This window comes from Chelonia mydas, chromosome 2 (genome assembly GCF_015237465.2).
Source record: "Chelonia mydas isolate rCheMyd1 chromosome 2, rCheMyd1.pri.v2, whole genome shotgun sequence".
Taxonomy (NCBI): Eukaryota; Metazoa; Chordata; order Testudines; family Cheloniidae; genus Chelonia; species Chelonia mydas.
This window is the reverse complement of record NC_057850.1, coordinates 62,106,800-62,121,631: the sequence shown is the minus strand read 5'-3', so window position 1 is coordinate 62,121,631 and position 14,832 is coordinate 62,106,800. Positions and strand designations below refer to the sequence as shown.

Sequence of the window (14,832 nt, the reverse complement as noted above, 5' to 3'; positions counted from 1 at the left end):
TGAGGGAACGCCAGTGAGACTACCCTGCTGATTCAAGAAGGATAGCATCTGATGCCTCTGACCTGGGAGCATGAAGCTAGGGGACACATATTCTTTCTCCCTCCTCCACACCTAAATTGTAGATCGGAGGGGCACATTTCCTTGAGTCTTCCCAGCAGTGGGAAATGCATTTAAAGAGTCATCTTCATAGTTTTGTGTGTATTTGTGGGCTTAGGGTAAAATCCTGGGCCCATTGAAGTCAATGTGAGTTTTTTTCCATTGTCTTTAATGGGACCAGGATTTCACCCTTGAAGTAAAATCAGAAATGGAGTAGTAGGACATATGGATCTTTAAAGGCTTAATTTTATTATTAATTATTATTTATTATTGAGCATCAAAAATCAATTTACTGTTAATTATAAGTTTCTGAGTTAGGCCTGGTAATTCAAAACAAGCACAGAGTAGAGTAGCTTAGTTCAAGCACCACCTAGTGGATCTGTTTAAGAAAATAAAGAATTGATATAAAAAAATCTTGTCAGTTTACAAAGCTAGTCATAACAGTGACCAGTTTCTTATCTCTAAATAGTATTATAATTAATTGATTGCTATCCTCAGCTAGTGTGATTGGTCCTGTACAACACATCAAGCCAGTCCTTGCAATTACTAGTAAAAGACAAATAATATGATTATTTTAGATGTTCAATGCACCAAATATTTGCAATATTTCATATTGGACCTCAAAATAAAATGTCCCCCTTCCCACTCAGTGTCCCAAACATTAAAAATTATATGAAATTTAATGAGCAGTTTTGAATTAATCTAAAATTGTTCAATTAATGCAAACATTTATATGCAGGAAGCTAGCAAAAAAAGTTCTTTTAAAACTAGAGACAGCAAGAGATACTGAGATCTCTGGATTTTATTAATGAAAAGCATATAATACTCCTGGGGGAATTCTGTGCCACTGTGCACGCTCAGGAGTCATATCCCCTGCAGCTGTCTTTGCTTCCCTGCAGAAAAATGACTTTCTGATGGGGAAGCAAAGACAAGCCACAAGAGCGGTCATGTGCCCCTCCCCAGCAGTGCGGGCACGTTGTTTTGCATGTTGTTTTGTGTGCCTGGAGCAACTGGCAGAGAGGTAAATCATTGTGGGGGGATGGGGACGCCCTCGCTGGTGGCTCCTACCTAGCACCAGGCTCAACTTCTCTTCCCCTGCAAGGAGTGACCAGAGTCAGATCAGACTCACCTCCAGAAACCTCCCCTGGCTGAAGGAAGTGCCATACACCCACCCCCTCACTTCCTGCCCCCCCATCACTCCTCAGCTGTGGGGAGAGGGGTCACTGTATGAGGAGCTGCTCCCCCATCCAGCCAAACCCTGTGCATCCTTTGTCAGGAAGGTGTAGCTAATTACATAGTAGTAATCCTAAATCATAGTCTGTCAAACACAAAACAGGTAGGTATTTTTATTTGGTTGAGCAGCAATGACTAAATGATATGCCTGTTAAGTGTATGGTTACTTCTAAATTTGAATCACTAGTTTTCCTTCTTTATTTTGATTATTAATAGAAGAGATATTTGTGTCTGGGTGTGTGCATTAAAATACATTATCACTTTAAAACAGAATTCAAGTTGTACTCCTATTATCCTTATCAAAATGGAAAAATCATATTTTTATGTCCATTAGCTCATAATATTCGCTTGTAAGTATGTAAATGCCAAAATCCCACCCAAAAAGTCGCTCTCTATTTAGTGGCTAAAAATGTTATTTTAATGATCATCTTGTGGGAAGCTCTGGATCTGTGTCACCAAATAGGTAAAGGTCATAAGATTTACGGCTAAAAAGCTAAGCCCCTTCCCTAAGTTTGTACTTATGTGCTACAGTCAAGTGACTCAAATAAAAATATCAAAAATCCTGAGTCATAAGCTATAGTCTCCCACACGGACAAGTCCAGAGAAACAGTTTCATAGAGAAACTAAACCAGCCTTGCAAAATTCTATGTACCCAGTGTGATTAATTTTTCCCCATCATCATAATGATGAAAGGGTGGGTGGATAGATTTAGTGCATGGGCTGACATATTTTAATGACAGTTTTGATACATTTAGCCCATATTAAAATGATAAATCTCCCTACTCTATCTTCCGTGCTTTGCAGGTCAAATTCAGCCCCTGTGTCAGTGGTCACAACTCCATTAATTTTGTGCACTGACACCAGGGCGTTCCTCTCTGCCCTCTTCTGAAAGAAGACTAGCCTGTTTAATGTGATTTTGCGCTGTTATGAGCTGGGTGAAACCCTTGTTAAAACTGATGAGTGAATGCACCCTTCACTTGAGAGAATTGTAAGAACATTTAAGGGACCATACCTAACATAACAACTAATAGAATATGCCCAGAAACTAGCACGATGTCAGTGGAGAGTTCCACTGGTTATTATGACTAAGTGTGCCTGCGGGAGGCAGAACAAAAACTGGGAGAGACAGACATATAGCGGGAAGGAGCAGCTGGACGCATCATTTCTGACCCTGGAAGAAACCGGGGGAGAGGTTTTTAGATCAAGGTGCAGGCTGAAATGAGTTCTTGGTGTTATAAGCAAAAGAAGATGTCTCCTGCTATGTGATTCCTTCCATGTTTAGAGACACAGGACTTCATACATTCCTTGGAAACAAACAAGATTGCATCAAAGAAATACCTGACTATCACCAATTTCTCCTCCTAACAGCAAAAAGAAAAGGAGTACTTGTGGCACCTTAGAGACTAACAAATTTAACAGGAACATCACCAGAGCACTGACCTTTGACTAGCCACTTGGGTCAAAAAGGGGAAACAGTCCCTTAAAGGCCTTGTGTTGTACAATGAGACCTCGCAGTCCATGTCAAACTACAGAGGGGCAAACACCTGCCATCTGCTCTGCAAGGATTGTGCTCCCAAGGACTCAGAAACCCTGGTTAGAATCCAGATCAGGATCTATTAGCAAAGCTTCAACTCCCCTGGGAGTAGCAGCTGCCAGGAGGATGTGTACTTTCCAGCATGTTCTCCAATACAAGATTTGCCACAGTGCACTGCAGAGAAAGTGGGTGGTAATGGGTCTAAGAGTGTTTCCCTGTTGAGCCAGAAGGGTTTGTACACTACATCACATACATTTTATCTTTACACACACACACACACAATACGTGTCTGCTTAAGTACCTGATGAGTAGAGTGAGTATAAATGCCTAGAGCAGGGGTGGTCAACCTGTGGCTCCAGAGCCACATGTGGCTCTTCAGAAGTTAATATGACTTCTGGTATAGGCACCGACTCTGGGGCTGGAGCTACAGGAGCCAACTTTCCAATATGCCGGCGGGATGGGGTTTGCTTACTGCTCAACCCCTGGCTCTGCCACAGGCCCTACCCACACTTGACTCCTTCCCGCCCCCTCCCCTGAGCCTTCCATGCCCTCGCTCCTCCCCCCTTCCTCCCCCAGAGCTTCCTGCACTCCACGAAACAGCTGATCGGGAGGTATGGGGAGGGCAGGGGAGGTGCTGATCGGCAGGGCTGCCGGTGGGTGGGATGCAGCTTTATGAGGTAATTGGGATGCAGCTTTAACAACAAGGTTCTAAACACTAGCCCTATAATTACAAAAAAGGTTTGACTTATTCAGAACTTTAATAGAACGCCCATCCGAAGTCAGAGCACCCGCACAGAAAAGTGTCTATAAATAGGGATAAAGTGTGGGATGAGAAATTATTTTTACTTTTCAAGTATTAGTCACAGCAAGCTAATTTGGAGCTTGCTTTAGAACTGATGTTCTTCCAGTTACCTGATAGGTTATTCTATATAGCACATCTAGGACAACATATGACCCCTGAATCTGACCACTAACAAACTAAAGTACCTAGCAAAGAAAGCCCTAAGAAAAAGACATGCATCAGTGACAGCAGCTTTTTAACAAGTTTTACAAGGTTATAAAACTGATCAAACTTTTCCAAGTTTAGAAATCAGCTTAATGTAACATGAGGTGAAATAGATGCTGGGAACTGAGCCAACAACATTATTCTACCAAGGACCGTCCTTGTCAGACTCAAGGGCAAGAATGGACAAAGGAGGCACCAATGGAAAAAAATGGTAGCCTCTTGCACACTGCAAATAATCAGTAATTATTTTTGGGGGGAAAATGTCCCACAAGTCAGTTCTGTGCCATGGCAACTGTCACAAAATAAAAGAGTGGTTTTTTGTCCAGATGTCAATATGAACCAAATGAAGGCAGAAAGAGAGACGCTATTACATTTAAGGCAACACTTAGGAAATGTTTTATGGCTATTGTTAGCCTGCCTGATTGTGCATGATGAGGAACTCCCCATCTATTAAGGGTAGAAACATTTATCTGCTCACTAATTTTTTAACCCTTTTTCTGAAATAAAGCACCACAGTAAGTTTATAGATTAAGTAGCTAAATGGTACTGTTGTCTAGTTTGATGTAACAATATCGGTATAACTATGAGAATATCCTTCATTCAGAGGTCAGGGAAAGAGAGAGTTCGGACAGCTTTTCTTTGAGCTGATCATGAAATTTGACATCTGACATTGTTCATGAGTAACAAAGGAAATAATAAATTCAGGTCATGCTTCTCTGTGAGCTGGAACTGTCACCTCTAAGCTTTTTCTCAGGAAAACACATTACCACCTAAGGCTGGGATTTTCAAAGGAGCCTAAGGAGTTAGTGCCCAAATGGGACCAGACCGGCCTACAATTACCTATAATTCCTCAAAACAAAATGTTACTGAAACAGGAATTGAAAGCCCGGGCTGCTGTGCAGGAGTGCCAAATGTCACAGGCCAAACAGTACTAAAGAAGCTTTTGAGACTAAGAGGTACAATAAGTAGGCAAATAATGTAGTACACTACTCGCCTAAAATAAGATATCCACACTACAGGGGAAATTCAATCTAAGCTATGCAACTTGAATTACACGAATAGCGTAACTCAAATCAATGTAGCTTAGATCTACTTACCGCAGGGTCCACTGTACGAGAGGTCGATGGGAGATGCTCTCCCATCGACTCTGCCTACTCTTCTCGATCCCATGGAGTACAGGTGTTGACGGGAGAGCGATCTGCTGTTAATTTAGCGGATCTTCACTAGACCCGCTAAATCGACCGCTGATGCATTGATTGCTGCTCCTCGATCTCCCGGTAAGTGTAGACAAGCCCCTAGTAGCCCAGCTGCAGGAGACACAGGGCCAGAGGCATCCATACCTGAGAGTGTGTGTGCCTACCCACACAGGCACAGAAAGGATTAACCATGCCCTGCCCTCAGAAGGAGCAATGGAGGTAACTGGGGAAGTGGCTAGACAACAGGACTGTAATATGCACCCCCGGAAGCTGGAAACACGTCTGGCAGATGATGTGAAGGGCTGAGATGCAAAGAGGACACTGAGCTTCCGGAAGCTGAGAGAGGCCATAGTGGAAGCAGAAATGGAGTGACAGTGTGCAGACCACTGACAGGGGTGTCTACCTTAAGCTAATCCCCAGAGCGACCAGGAGGAGGCACCAGTTTGGCAGTGAGGACTACACCCTGTGTCACACCCCTTGACCCTGTCCCCTTCCATCCCACCTGAAAACCACACAAAGAGCCTTCTAGGAGATCTAACGAAAACTAGGATGCTGTTGCAGGGGAATCCTATCACTCCTATGTCTAGTTTCTCCTCCATGCAAGGATTTAGAGAGTGTAATTTAGGTCCAGACCATTAAAGCTAAACCCATGGAAAGATGTAACACATTATTAAATATGACCTATTTTAATGAGTTTATTATTTTCCTATCTGGTTTACAGTGTAAAAGGCTTCCGTTTGCTTTTTCTAAGTTTACTGAGGGAAGAAACATAGGAACGCAAGATGATATCCAGTTACAAATGTAGCATGGCAAACATCTAAATGCGGAAGATACACTAGAGCATATTCTGATGTAACTTAACTTAGCTGTTTATAAAGTACTATTTATTATCTCCTTAATAATTACTCTGTTCTATGCACTCAGGAAGTACTGTTGCGTCCCTTGTATTGAGTATATATATTGCTTTTATTAATGTATTTCTTTTTAAGAAGAAATTATCTAAAACCATCTGGCTACTGACAGTAATGTTTGTTTACTGTATGTGTATGGAAAGTAGCTTTGTCTATTAGCTCTGAAGGGAAAAATGTTTCTTGAGGCTAACTTAGACACCTTTTTATTCTTAAGTTAAATCAGCCATTAAATTGGCTGACAGTAGTGACCAGAAGAATCCAAAAGGTTTCTGGAGGCCAAAGAAAAGATTGATACAACCTAGTGATTTCATGACTAAATGAAGGGAACTATTCTTTTCCTCAGCTTTCTGATGGTCTAGTGGATTCCCCAAGACTACATTTGCACTGAGTGTGTATGTTATGGACATCTATAATGCAAATCTTATGCTCTATAGTATAATACTGGTAGATGTTGGAATCAAAATATAAAGGTTCACATCCCACGTAAAGTAATTTTCTTGCTGTAAAAATTAAAATGGTATAGAAAAATAAGTTTACACATAGGCCTAATGCACTTCAAAGAATGAACAATACATATCTGCAAAAATTTCTAGAGCTACCTAATGCTTGACCCATTATATTACAGACTAATTGCCATAGAGCATTCCGGTGAGTCGTCAGAGTCTTATAATATTCCCATCAAAAGGGTTCATTTGAGCCTAAGAATTTGTGAGGCATGCAGTATAGATTGGGATCCTGCTGAACTTGCATTCTTCTAAAGGATAATTTTCACTCTACCTCATTCTTAGTGATATAGATAAGAAGAAGGGGCGCAGAGTTCCTTCCCAGCACAACCTCTAACCCATCAAAATATTACAATCTTGGGCACGTGGTTAGTCACAATTAATTTGGCTTCTGTGAAAGTTTGAAAAAAAAAAAATCTAATGCGCCGACCATTTTCTCTTATCTTCCTACTGCTGCTTTGTATTGAACAGGTACCACTGAACCGTGCTTCACTTGGATAACAGTATAGTTGAAAGAGGGAGCCTGAAACATGAGGCTGGGTATGAGGCCTCAGCCCTGAGCTAAAGTAGTAGTCAGGCCCTGTTGCTACAAAGCAAAATGCACAGTTAGCAAATTCGGGCTGGGAGCAGAAGTCAGGCCTGTTATAAAATATGCCTGCTTGCAAGTTCACAGAACCCGGCAAGAACAGGGATGGTATTGCAAAAACACACACATTCCTGAGAAGTACTAGGCACAGGACACTCACACAAACACATTCCAGAAGAGTTTACCAGAACACCCCAATACCAAGTACTGTACAAACACTCTCCCCAAAGCTGATACAAAGACAGAGTGACCCCTCTCCAAGATAAGGTTAGGATGACAGGGTGATGAATAGAGATATTTTGATTGAACCAACATGTACACGGTAAAGGGTGTTAACTAACCACGTCAGAGGGGCCATACCTAACTTATTTGTATCAGGGTATAAAAGAAGGGTCACAGAGGTGGTCGCTGTCTAGCCAAGGGGGGAATGGAAAGTCCCGCCATTCACTGGTCCATTGTTATGGGCATACATGTACTAGTGTAACTGTAGACAGTGATCCTGGGAGCGAGGACTTTGCTTAGTCTACAATAAACCTGACCGGGTGTCTTCGCTACAAACCAAGTCTTGTGGTCTTTGTGGGTAGTTTGATCAATGTCTGCTGTGTTGGCTATCTGCGCAGAGCTGGCACAGCACACAGAAAGAACACATACATGCAGCCAATGACTAACTACAAACAGTAGCAATATTTGCAACCACCAGTATTCCAAAATGATCAGTCAGCCCCCTCAAAATCACTAAATGACTTAAAGATAATGAAATCTTAAAAAATAGTAAGTGTTGGATTCTCTTGTTCACCATCTAGTTCTTGAGTCTTTAGTTTCCTTCTTTTAGAGCCTTTGTTCACAACCATGAGGGCTAATAATGTGGGGGGGTTTAAAATAAAAGTTGATATTTTCATGTAATAAAAAGACTCAGCTCCTGGAATCATGTTAAGAAAAACACCAAATATTGTAATACTCATGATAAAAATCACAAGAGTTGGCATGATTAACCAAGGGCATTTTCATCCAGATGGTGCATTGAAGTTTAGAACCTGTAGTCTCTTCAAGCGGTGTAGCTCAATTAGAGAGCCAAGGTGAATGAGAGAATGTCTTTTATTGGATCATTTCAGAAGTAGGTCCAATAAAAGATATTACCTCAAACACCGTGGCTCTCTAATATCTTAGGCCCAACACAACTGCAACACTGCATAGCTCAATTAGAAGCGTGACTGTCTTTAGTCCACATTATAAAGGTCAGGATCGAAACCCAGTACTAACCAAATGCATAATGAGGCTATTTTCAAAACTTTTGGACCTAAATTGCAGCAGCAATATATGAACGTACACAGGAACTGCAAACACAATGTAAGCTTATGGGGTTTGTACACATTACTTGGGTGAATGTGTCTATGTAATTGTGTGTTCAGTACCCGTACGTATGAACATATGATTACCTGGGTGCAGATGTATGGGTACTGAACACAATTACACAGACACATGCACAAGGAGATTGCACACACAATTACCCAGGTGCAGAGTGATTACATGTAGGATTAGTGAGGTGCACAGAAAGAGGGACCATATGTAATTACATGGAATTACACACACACACACACATTACTGGGATACACAAACTCAACATACACTCACCAGGGTGCAAATTTGCTCACTGGGCTTACACACGATTATGTTGGGGCACAGAGGGATTGCATCAACATTAGCTATGTGCACACAGAGGGGGACAACTCAAGTAGTTACTGGGGCGCAGGCACACATGCACCGATCATGTCCCTGATTCACTGGGCACAATTTGTATATAAACACAATGGTAAGTTCAGCAAGTTTTAATAAATTGTCCCCTTCATCTCTCTCCATTTCCTCTTTGGGAGCCTCTCGAGCTGAACGGGGAACAATTCAGATCTGTAGCAAACAGCCCCAGAACTTGTAAAATGCCCCCAGCTCGTCTGCCACCAGGGACAGCTGCTGACCGCCCCACTAGTGACAAGAATCAGCTGGCCCAAACCCCTTGAGAGGAGACGCTTCTCATATGCGCACGCGCAGCCCGTGAGCTCCTCGAGGCTGCCCCTTAAAGCTCACAGCGAGCATGCGCATCGGAGTAAATTGAGACGCCTCCAACTGCCTTCTTGAGCGTTCCCTGGATTCTCCACCAGCCTCCTTTCTTGTGCGCGTGCGCATCCTGGAGAGCTGGAGCGCGCAGTCGCTATAGGCGCCACTTTTTCCTTCCCCTCCCTCTACACCCCCCCGCTCTTTGAGTCCGTGGTATGGTGCGCGCGCGGGATCGTTTCCACCCTCACGTGACATGGAGGCGGAGAGAGGAAGGGAAAGGTCAGTGGCGACGTCGGCGGAGCGGAAGGTCAGGGCGGGAGCGGAAGTGGGAGCCGGAGCCTGTCCGCCATTGTGGGAAAGCGGCGCCTAGAGCAGGGGGGGAAGCAGCGCTGCGTCCGGCCGGCTCCTTCCAGCGGGAACCCGATCGGCGGCGGCGAGCCCGGGCGGCAGCGGCGGCGACAATCAAGCGGCAGCGGGGAGAGCGGCGCGGTCCGTGTGTGCGGGAGTCACTCGAGGCCCAGGTGGAGCGAGGGGATCGCGGCTCCCCGTGAAGAATGTCAGCCACTAGCGTCGACCAGGTACGGGCCGCCGCGGCCTGGGCGCAGGGCGGGAGGAGGAGGCGCCCCAGGCGGAAGGGCCTGCGCGGCCAGGCGGGTCGGAATCCCGCCGGGCCCTTTCCGCCGTCGGGCGGCCAGCGCGGCTTCCCGGGCCTCATCCTCGCGCTCAGCATCGTGGGATCCTCACCTCGATCCAGGCAGCCGCAGCCCCCTATTTATAGCCGCATCTGAGCCGCACCAGTTTCCCTCCCCCGCTCCGAGCCTCCTTGCACCACCACCACCCCCTCCATCCCAGGGCTTCTGCTTCCCAACATCTTGTCTTTTGATGCGTCCTTTTTCATTCCTCCTCCTCTGGGCCGCTGATTCCCCTTTATTCCTCTCTCTGGGCCCACGTCCTCTTTAGGAGTCTGTCTTCCCCCAATATCCCCAACGGTTCTTTGGATCTGGGGCTCTGCTACCCCCTTCTTCGGGTCACGGTTGAGCCTTCTCTTCCCTTGTACACCCAAAACGCCCTTCGGGTCTGTGGTGCTGCCTCTTTTCCCTCCTCCTGTCCTTAGTCCTCTTTTATTCTTTCTTTCTGGGCCTCTGACTTCCCCTTTCTCAAAGTTCTCTCTTGCATGACCTCCTCTTCCCCCATACACCCCCTCTCCCTGGGTTTGTGCTTCCTTGTCTTCCACTCTTCCCTGCCCTGGGCCTCAGTTGTCCCCTTCTCTACCTATTCACCGGGCCTCTATTGCATCCTTACCTCTTGCCCCCCATCCTCTCTAGGCCTTTGCCTCCTTCTTGGGCCTCTGCCACTCCCCAAAATGTTCTGCCCCTGCTGCCTCCTCTCCCCTCTCAAATCCTGTCTGTACCTCTTAGCATCTGTACTGTATACTGTACGTGCTCCATAATTCCTTTACCTGTGTGGGCTGCCATACTGCTTCTTAGCAGTGTATTTTCTATGCTCTTCATTCGTATTTGCGAGTGTCTTCTTTTTCATTCATCCCATTCTTTTTGTGGGTCAAATATAAAAAGTGTCTCACTGAGCTACAAGTAAATTTTGGTCCATTCTTCCATAACAGTAGTGCCCATCTGTCAGTTTAAAAGGTCACGTGCTGTAAACAAGTTTCTGTATTTGCAATAGCCGTAGCCTACTAAAAGGAAAGATGTTCTTAACATTTTATTTTACTTTTGTTTAATGGTTTTCTCTCACCTTGGACAATCTAAAAAAAACTAAACAATTTACCTTGCAGATTCAGTGTTGCAGCTTTTAGGTTTCAAACACTGCAAAGGAGTGTTTTTGATTTAAAAATAACTGTGGTTTTCACTAGAGCTTCTTGGACGTGGAGACATTTCTACTTGTTTTGGATTTTATTAAAATCTATTTTTACCATATTTTAAGTTTTCGGTGTAATTTAAGTTGACTTACTTTAAATGATAAAATCAGCAAACATAAACCATCATGAATGGAAAATTCAAGGATTTTAGGTTTTGCTAATTTCCCTATTAATATTTTTCCTTTTTTTTTTTTACCTTTTTATATACAGAGACCTAAAGGACAGGGAAATAAAGGTAAGATGATTCCTTTATTTATAATGTCTGAGGCCTGATCCTGTAATATATGGGAAAAGATGTCCTCAACCAATTATATAAAGTGAATGTAACTACAAGATAATCTAAAAACCCATTTTATCCAAGGTTGGCAATTTCCTTGGAAAAACTAATTTACGACAGGATGTTGATAAATACCAGCTTAACCCTGGTTTAGACCAGGAAATTGGGAAAAATAATTGCTTCCGTGGCCAGCAAGTGGAGAATGAATTTTTTCAAACTTTAGATACATCCATTCAAAACTGAGGGATAGGTTTGGTCTGTCCACTACATCAAAGTTGGTCCTGTGCTACAGAATGTTGCATGGCCAAATGGATCTGGACTGCTAGTCTGAAACTCTGCATGCTTCTGATTGCTTAATGCTTCACACTGCAGTATTGTTGTTTTTCATATAATCAAATGTTTTGGACTTTTGTTTATGTAATATTGAAAACTGAAATGTGAGTAATGACTTGCTTGAGAAAATACCAAATCAGACATTCTAATGTTCACAGTTATACTGGCATATATTAGTATTATGCTTACTGCAGTTTGACTTTTTATTTGTACGACTCTAAATTAATCTCCAAATCTACAGCTTTATGTAATCACAGTTTGAATATGTAACTAAAACTAAGTATATTGTGGTGTCTATTAAAGAAGCAGTTTTAAAAATAGATAATGCCTTATACTGGCACTAACTAGCTTTTCCTGGGACAGTAAAAACCACTGGTAAAAACCACCTCTGGTAAATACCATGCCACCCTGATTTATCACACCAGCATGACTAGAAGTGGTGTGCTGAGAGTATTTTTCCAGTATTTTTAACATGATACATCACTGTAAAAATGCTTGAATATGCTTATCAAAGTAATAGTCATGAGTAATCAAGGGGTAAGATGTAGTTCTTTTCATTTAGCTATCTTTCAGTGAAAATGTTGGAATGATGTCCTTGAGTATACCTTAGGCATTTACACCAACCCTATTCATTGTTACTTATTAATGTCTAATGAGGGTCATTTGATCTAAAGAACAATGATCGTGTGTGTTCATTTAGTTTCTTACTCCTACCCATGAACAGAACACATCACCACTTCTATTCTGAGAAATCTTCACTGGTATCTTCTTCATTTCAGAATCCAGTACAGAGTATTCCTTCTAGCAGTTATCCAGATTCTGTCTTCACTTCTTCCCTCTATCTGTTAGCACCTTACTTATGCTCTTTAAATTCCATACTCTCTTAGCTTATCCTCCCCCACAAAAACTCTACTCACTTTCCTTAACACTCCTCCTGCTAAAAGTACCTGGAAAAGTCTGTGCCTAAATGACTGTGACTTTTCAGATCATATTTTATTATCTGAAACTTCTCTCGGTCCTGCAATTTATAATCTTTTGTTTAATACAGTAATCAGATTTTATTCTGTGACACCCTCCCCCCACTCCCATCTCCTCTCCAGTTTTCTCATGTTTGTTTGTTTTTTCCTGGGAAATCAGCAGTTGTATTACATTAATAACACACATACAGAATGCAATCTGTGATAGATCAAATCTGCATTCTCACTGATATCTTCATGCATAGTGTAAGAAACATCTCTGATGGATGATACTCAAATTTTTTATAGCAGTAAAATATTCTGTCATTAAACTATGAACATTATATTCTTTGTAAAGTGTTTGCTTGAAAACGATTCCATCAAATTCATAATCATTTTTTAAAATGCCGTATTAATTGCCATATTTATTACTAAAAATCATCCAACAGAAAGGTTTCACCATTTGTGTCATTTGTGTACTAACTGAATTTCTTATTCACTGCATTTAATTAATCAAGCAGTAAACTTGTCACTGTTTTAGGATTTTGTTCTCAGTCTTGTCTTACATATAGGCTCTGTCCCCAGCCAATATTAACCTTACCTGCAGTTTCATCAACACAGCTCCTTATAGGTGCCTCCCAAATTTACCTTCCCAACTTTGACCTCTCAAAGTGTTCCATCGTAACCTCAGTCTTTGTGGTGAAACACTGAATGAACTTTACCTCCTAAATACTCTCTCCTTGGCTGTCAAAGCCCTGCACAACTCCATTCCTTCCTCCATTTCTGTTCTCTCATGTCTTATTCTTTTGGCACTCATTGCACTCTTTTCAAGCCTGGCTTTTAACCACCTGCTTTTTTCCTTTTCTACTCTAGTCTTCATGTTACCCCTGTGCATGGCACTGCCTCTTGTTCTTTTATGCCTAGAGGTCTCTACCTTCAACTTTTTCCTTAAACTACACTGTTTCTAAGCTGTTTAAAGGTGATCTCACAGAGATCTGCACCAATTTGATTTTCATCCAGTATTTTGCTTGATCTGTATTGTCTGTACTTGAATTAGAATTTAAACATTTTGATGCATGGATTGCGTGTAATTATTTAATGATGAAAATAGCCTAGTGAAGTTTACTTTGATTTATGTGCACTAGCATAATTTTGTGATAGGAGCATTATGAACACTGCATAGTCTTAAGTTTTACTTAAGAGCTTTATTTGGATTATTTTTCCAAAACATGAATGTTGGGCCTAAACTGCTGGATCTAGACTATTTTAGATTGCATCCTGTTTAAATACTTTATGTTAACTGTGTATAACTAGATGCTAGTGAAAATGGTTTATTTGTATTACCGACCTACGGCACTAGGCACTGTGCAAACGTATAGTAAAAGACAATCCCTGCCCTAAATAGCTCAGTTTAATAAGACAAGATATGACAGATGATAAAGGGAATGGGGAAGGAGGATGAAGGGAACAGTGATAGGAGTGCTTGGTTACATAGCCTAGGTAATATACACAATTAGTTGGTTTTGAGTCATTCAGAGACTTTACTTATTTCATGTGTATAAATAAAGTAAATATTGGTAGTCCCTACTTGGCTATACATTAACAGCTGGTAATCTGCAGGGGTCATGATAGGGTTCCTGTTTGAAGTGGTCTTTGAAGCGGGATAGAGTAGTGAGCTGACAGACTAGTTTGGGGAATATATATATTTCCATACATGGAAGAAAATGGGGGGGAAAAAAGGGTAGTTGTGGGTGGCATCTTTGTCAGACGGGAAGGAAGTATGCAGTAAGGTATAAGTGGATAAGTAGGAACAGTAGTAAGATATTGTATGAGAGCAGTTAACATTGAAAATGTAAAATACCTTAAACAATATTGTTAAAGTAACTAAATTATGTGGTCTTGTGAGACTTCTTTTCCGACATGTTATTGACAATTAATTATAAATTGAGGGAGCACATACACTATGGAAACCAAAAGTAGAGATCCAGGAAGATCTATACATAGCAGAGTAGTAATATATAATAATATAGTAATATATAATTCGGGGTTTATGTGAAAGAGCCAAGAGCTTGTGTTGCTGCAAGAATTGAATGAATAATATACGTTTCTCTGAAGGTTTTGTCTGTTACAACTGTCAACTCTTAGACAATTACTGAGAGAACTTGTTGGTTGGAATAGGCTTGAACCTATAAAAAGGAGCATTTTCTTATGAAAGTGTTTGATTATTAATTTTCCCAAAACACTTACATCAGAACATGCAGATTGAGAAGTATTAG

At 41.9% G+C, this 14,832-nt stretch overlaps 1 protein-coding gene across 8 annotated transcripts in view; it reads left to right on the top strand.

Annotated features, from left to right (window-relative positions):
* The first annotated feature begins 9,166 nt into the window (after positions 1–9,166).
* YTHDF3 (YTH N6-methyladenosine RNA binding protein 3) overlaps positions 9,167–14,832 on the top strand; it is a 65,565-nt gene continuing 59,899 nt past the window's right edge. For 2 of the 8 annotated variants that reach the window (XM_043539575.1, XM_037892535.2), the window contains exons 1-2: positions 9,234–9,692; positions 11,201–11,225. In XM_043539575.1, coding sequence (XP_043395510.1) covers positions 9,669–9,692; positions 11,201–11,225 — 49 coding nt within the window. In that variant the 5' untranslated portion in view covers positions 9,234–9,668. Of the gene's footprint in view, positions 9,693–11,200; positions 11,226–14,832 lie in introns of all 8 variants that reach the window. The other 6 variants (XM_043539576.1, XM_037892532.2, XM_037892533.2 and 3 more) reach the window with 6 other exon arrangements.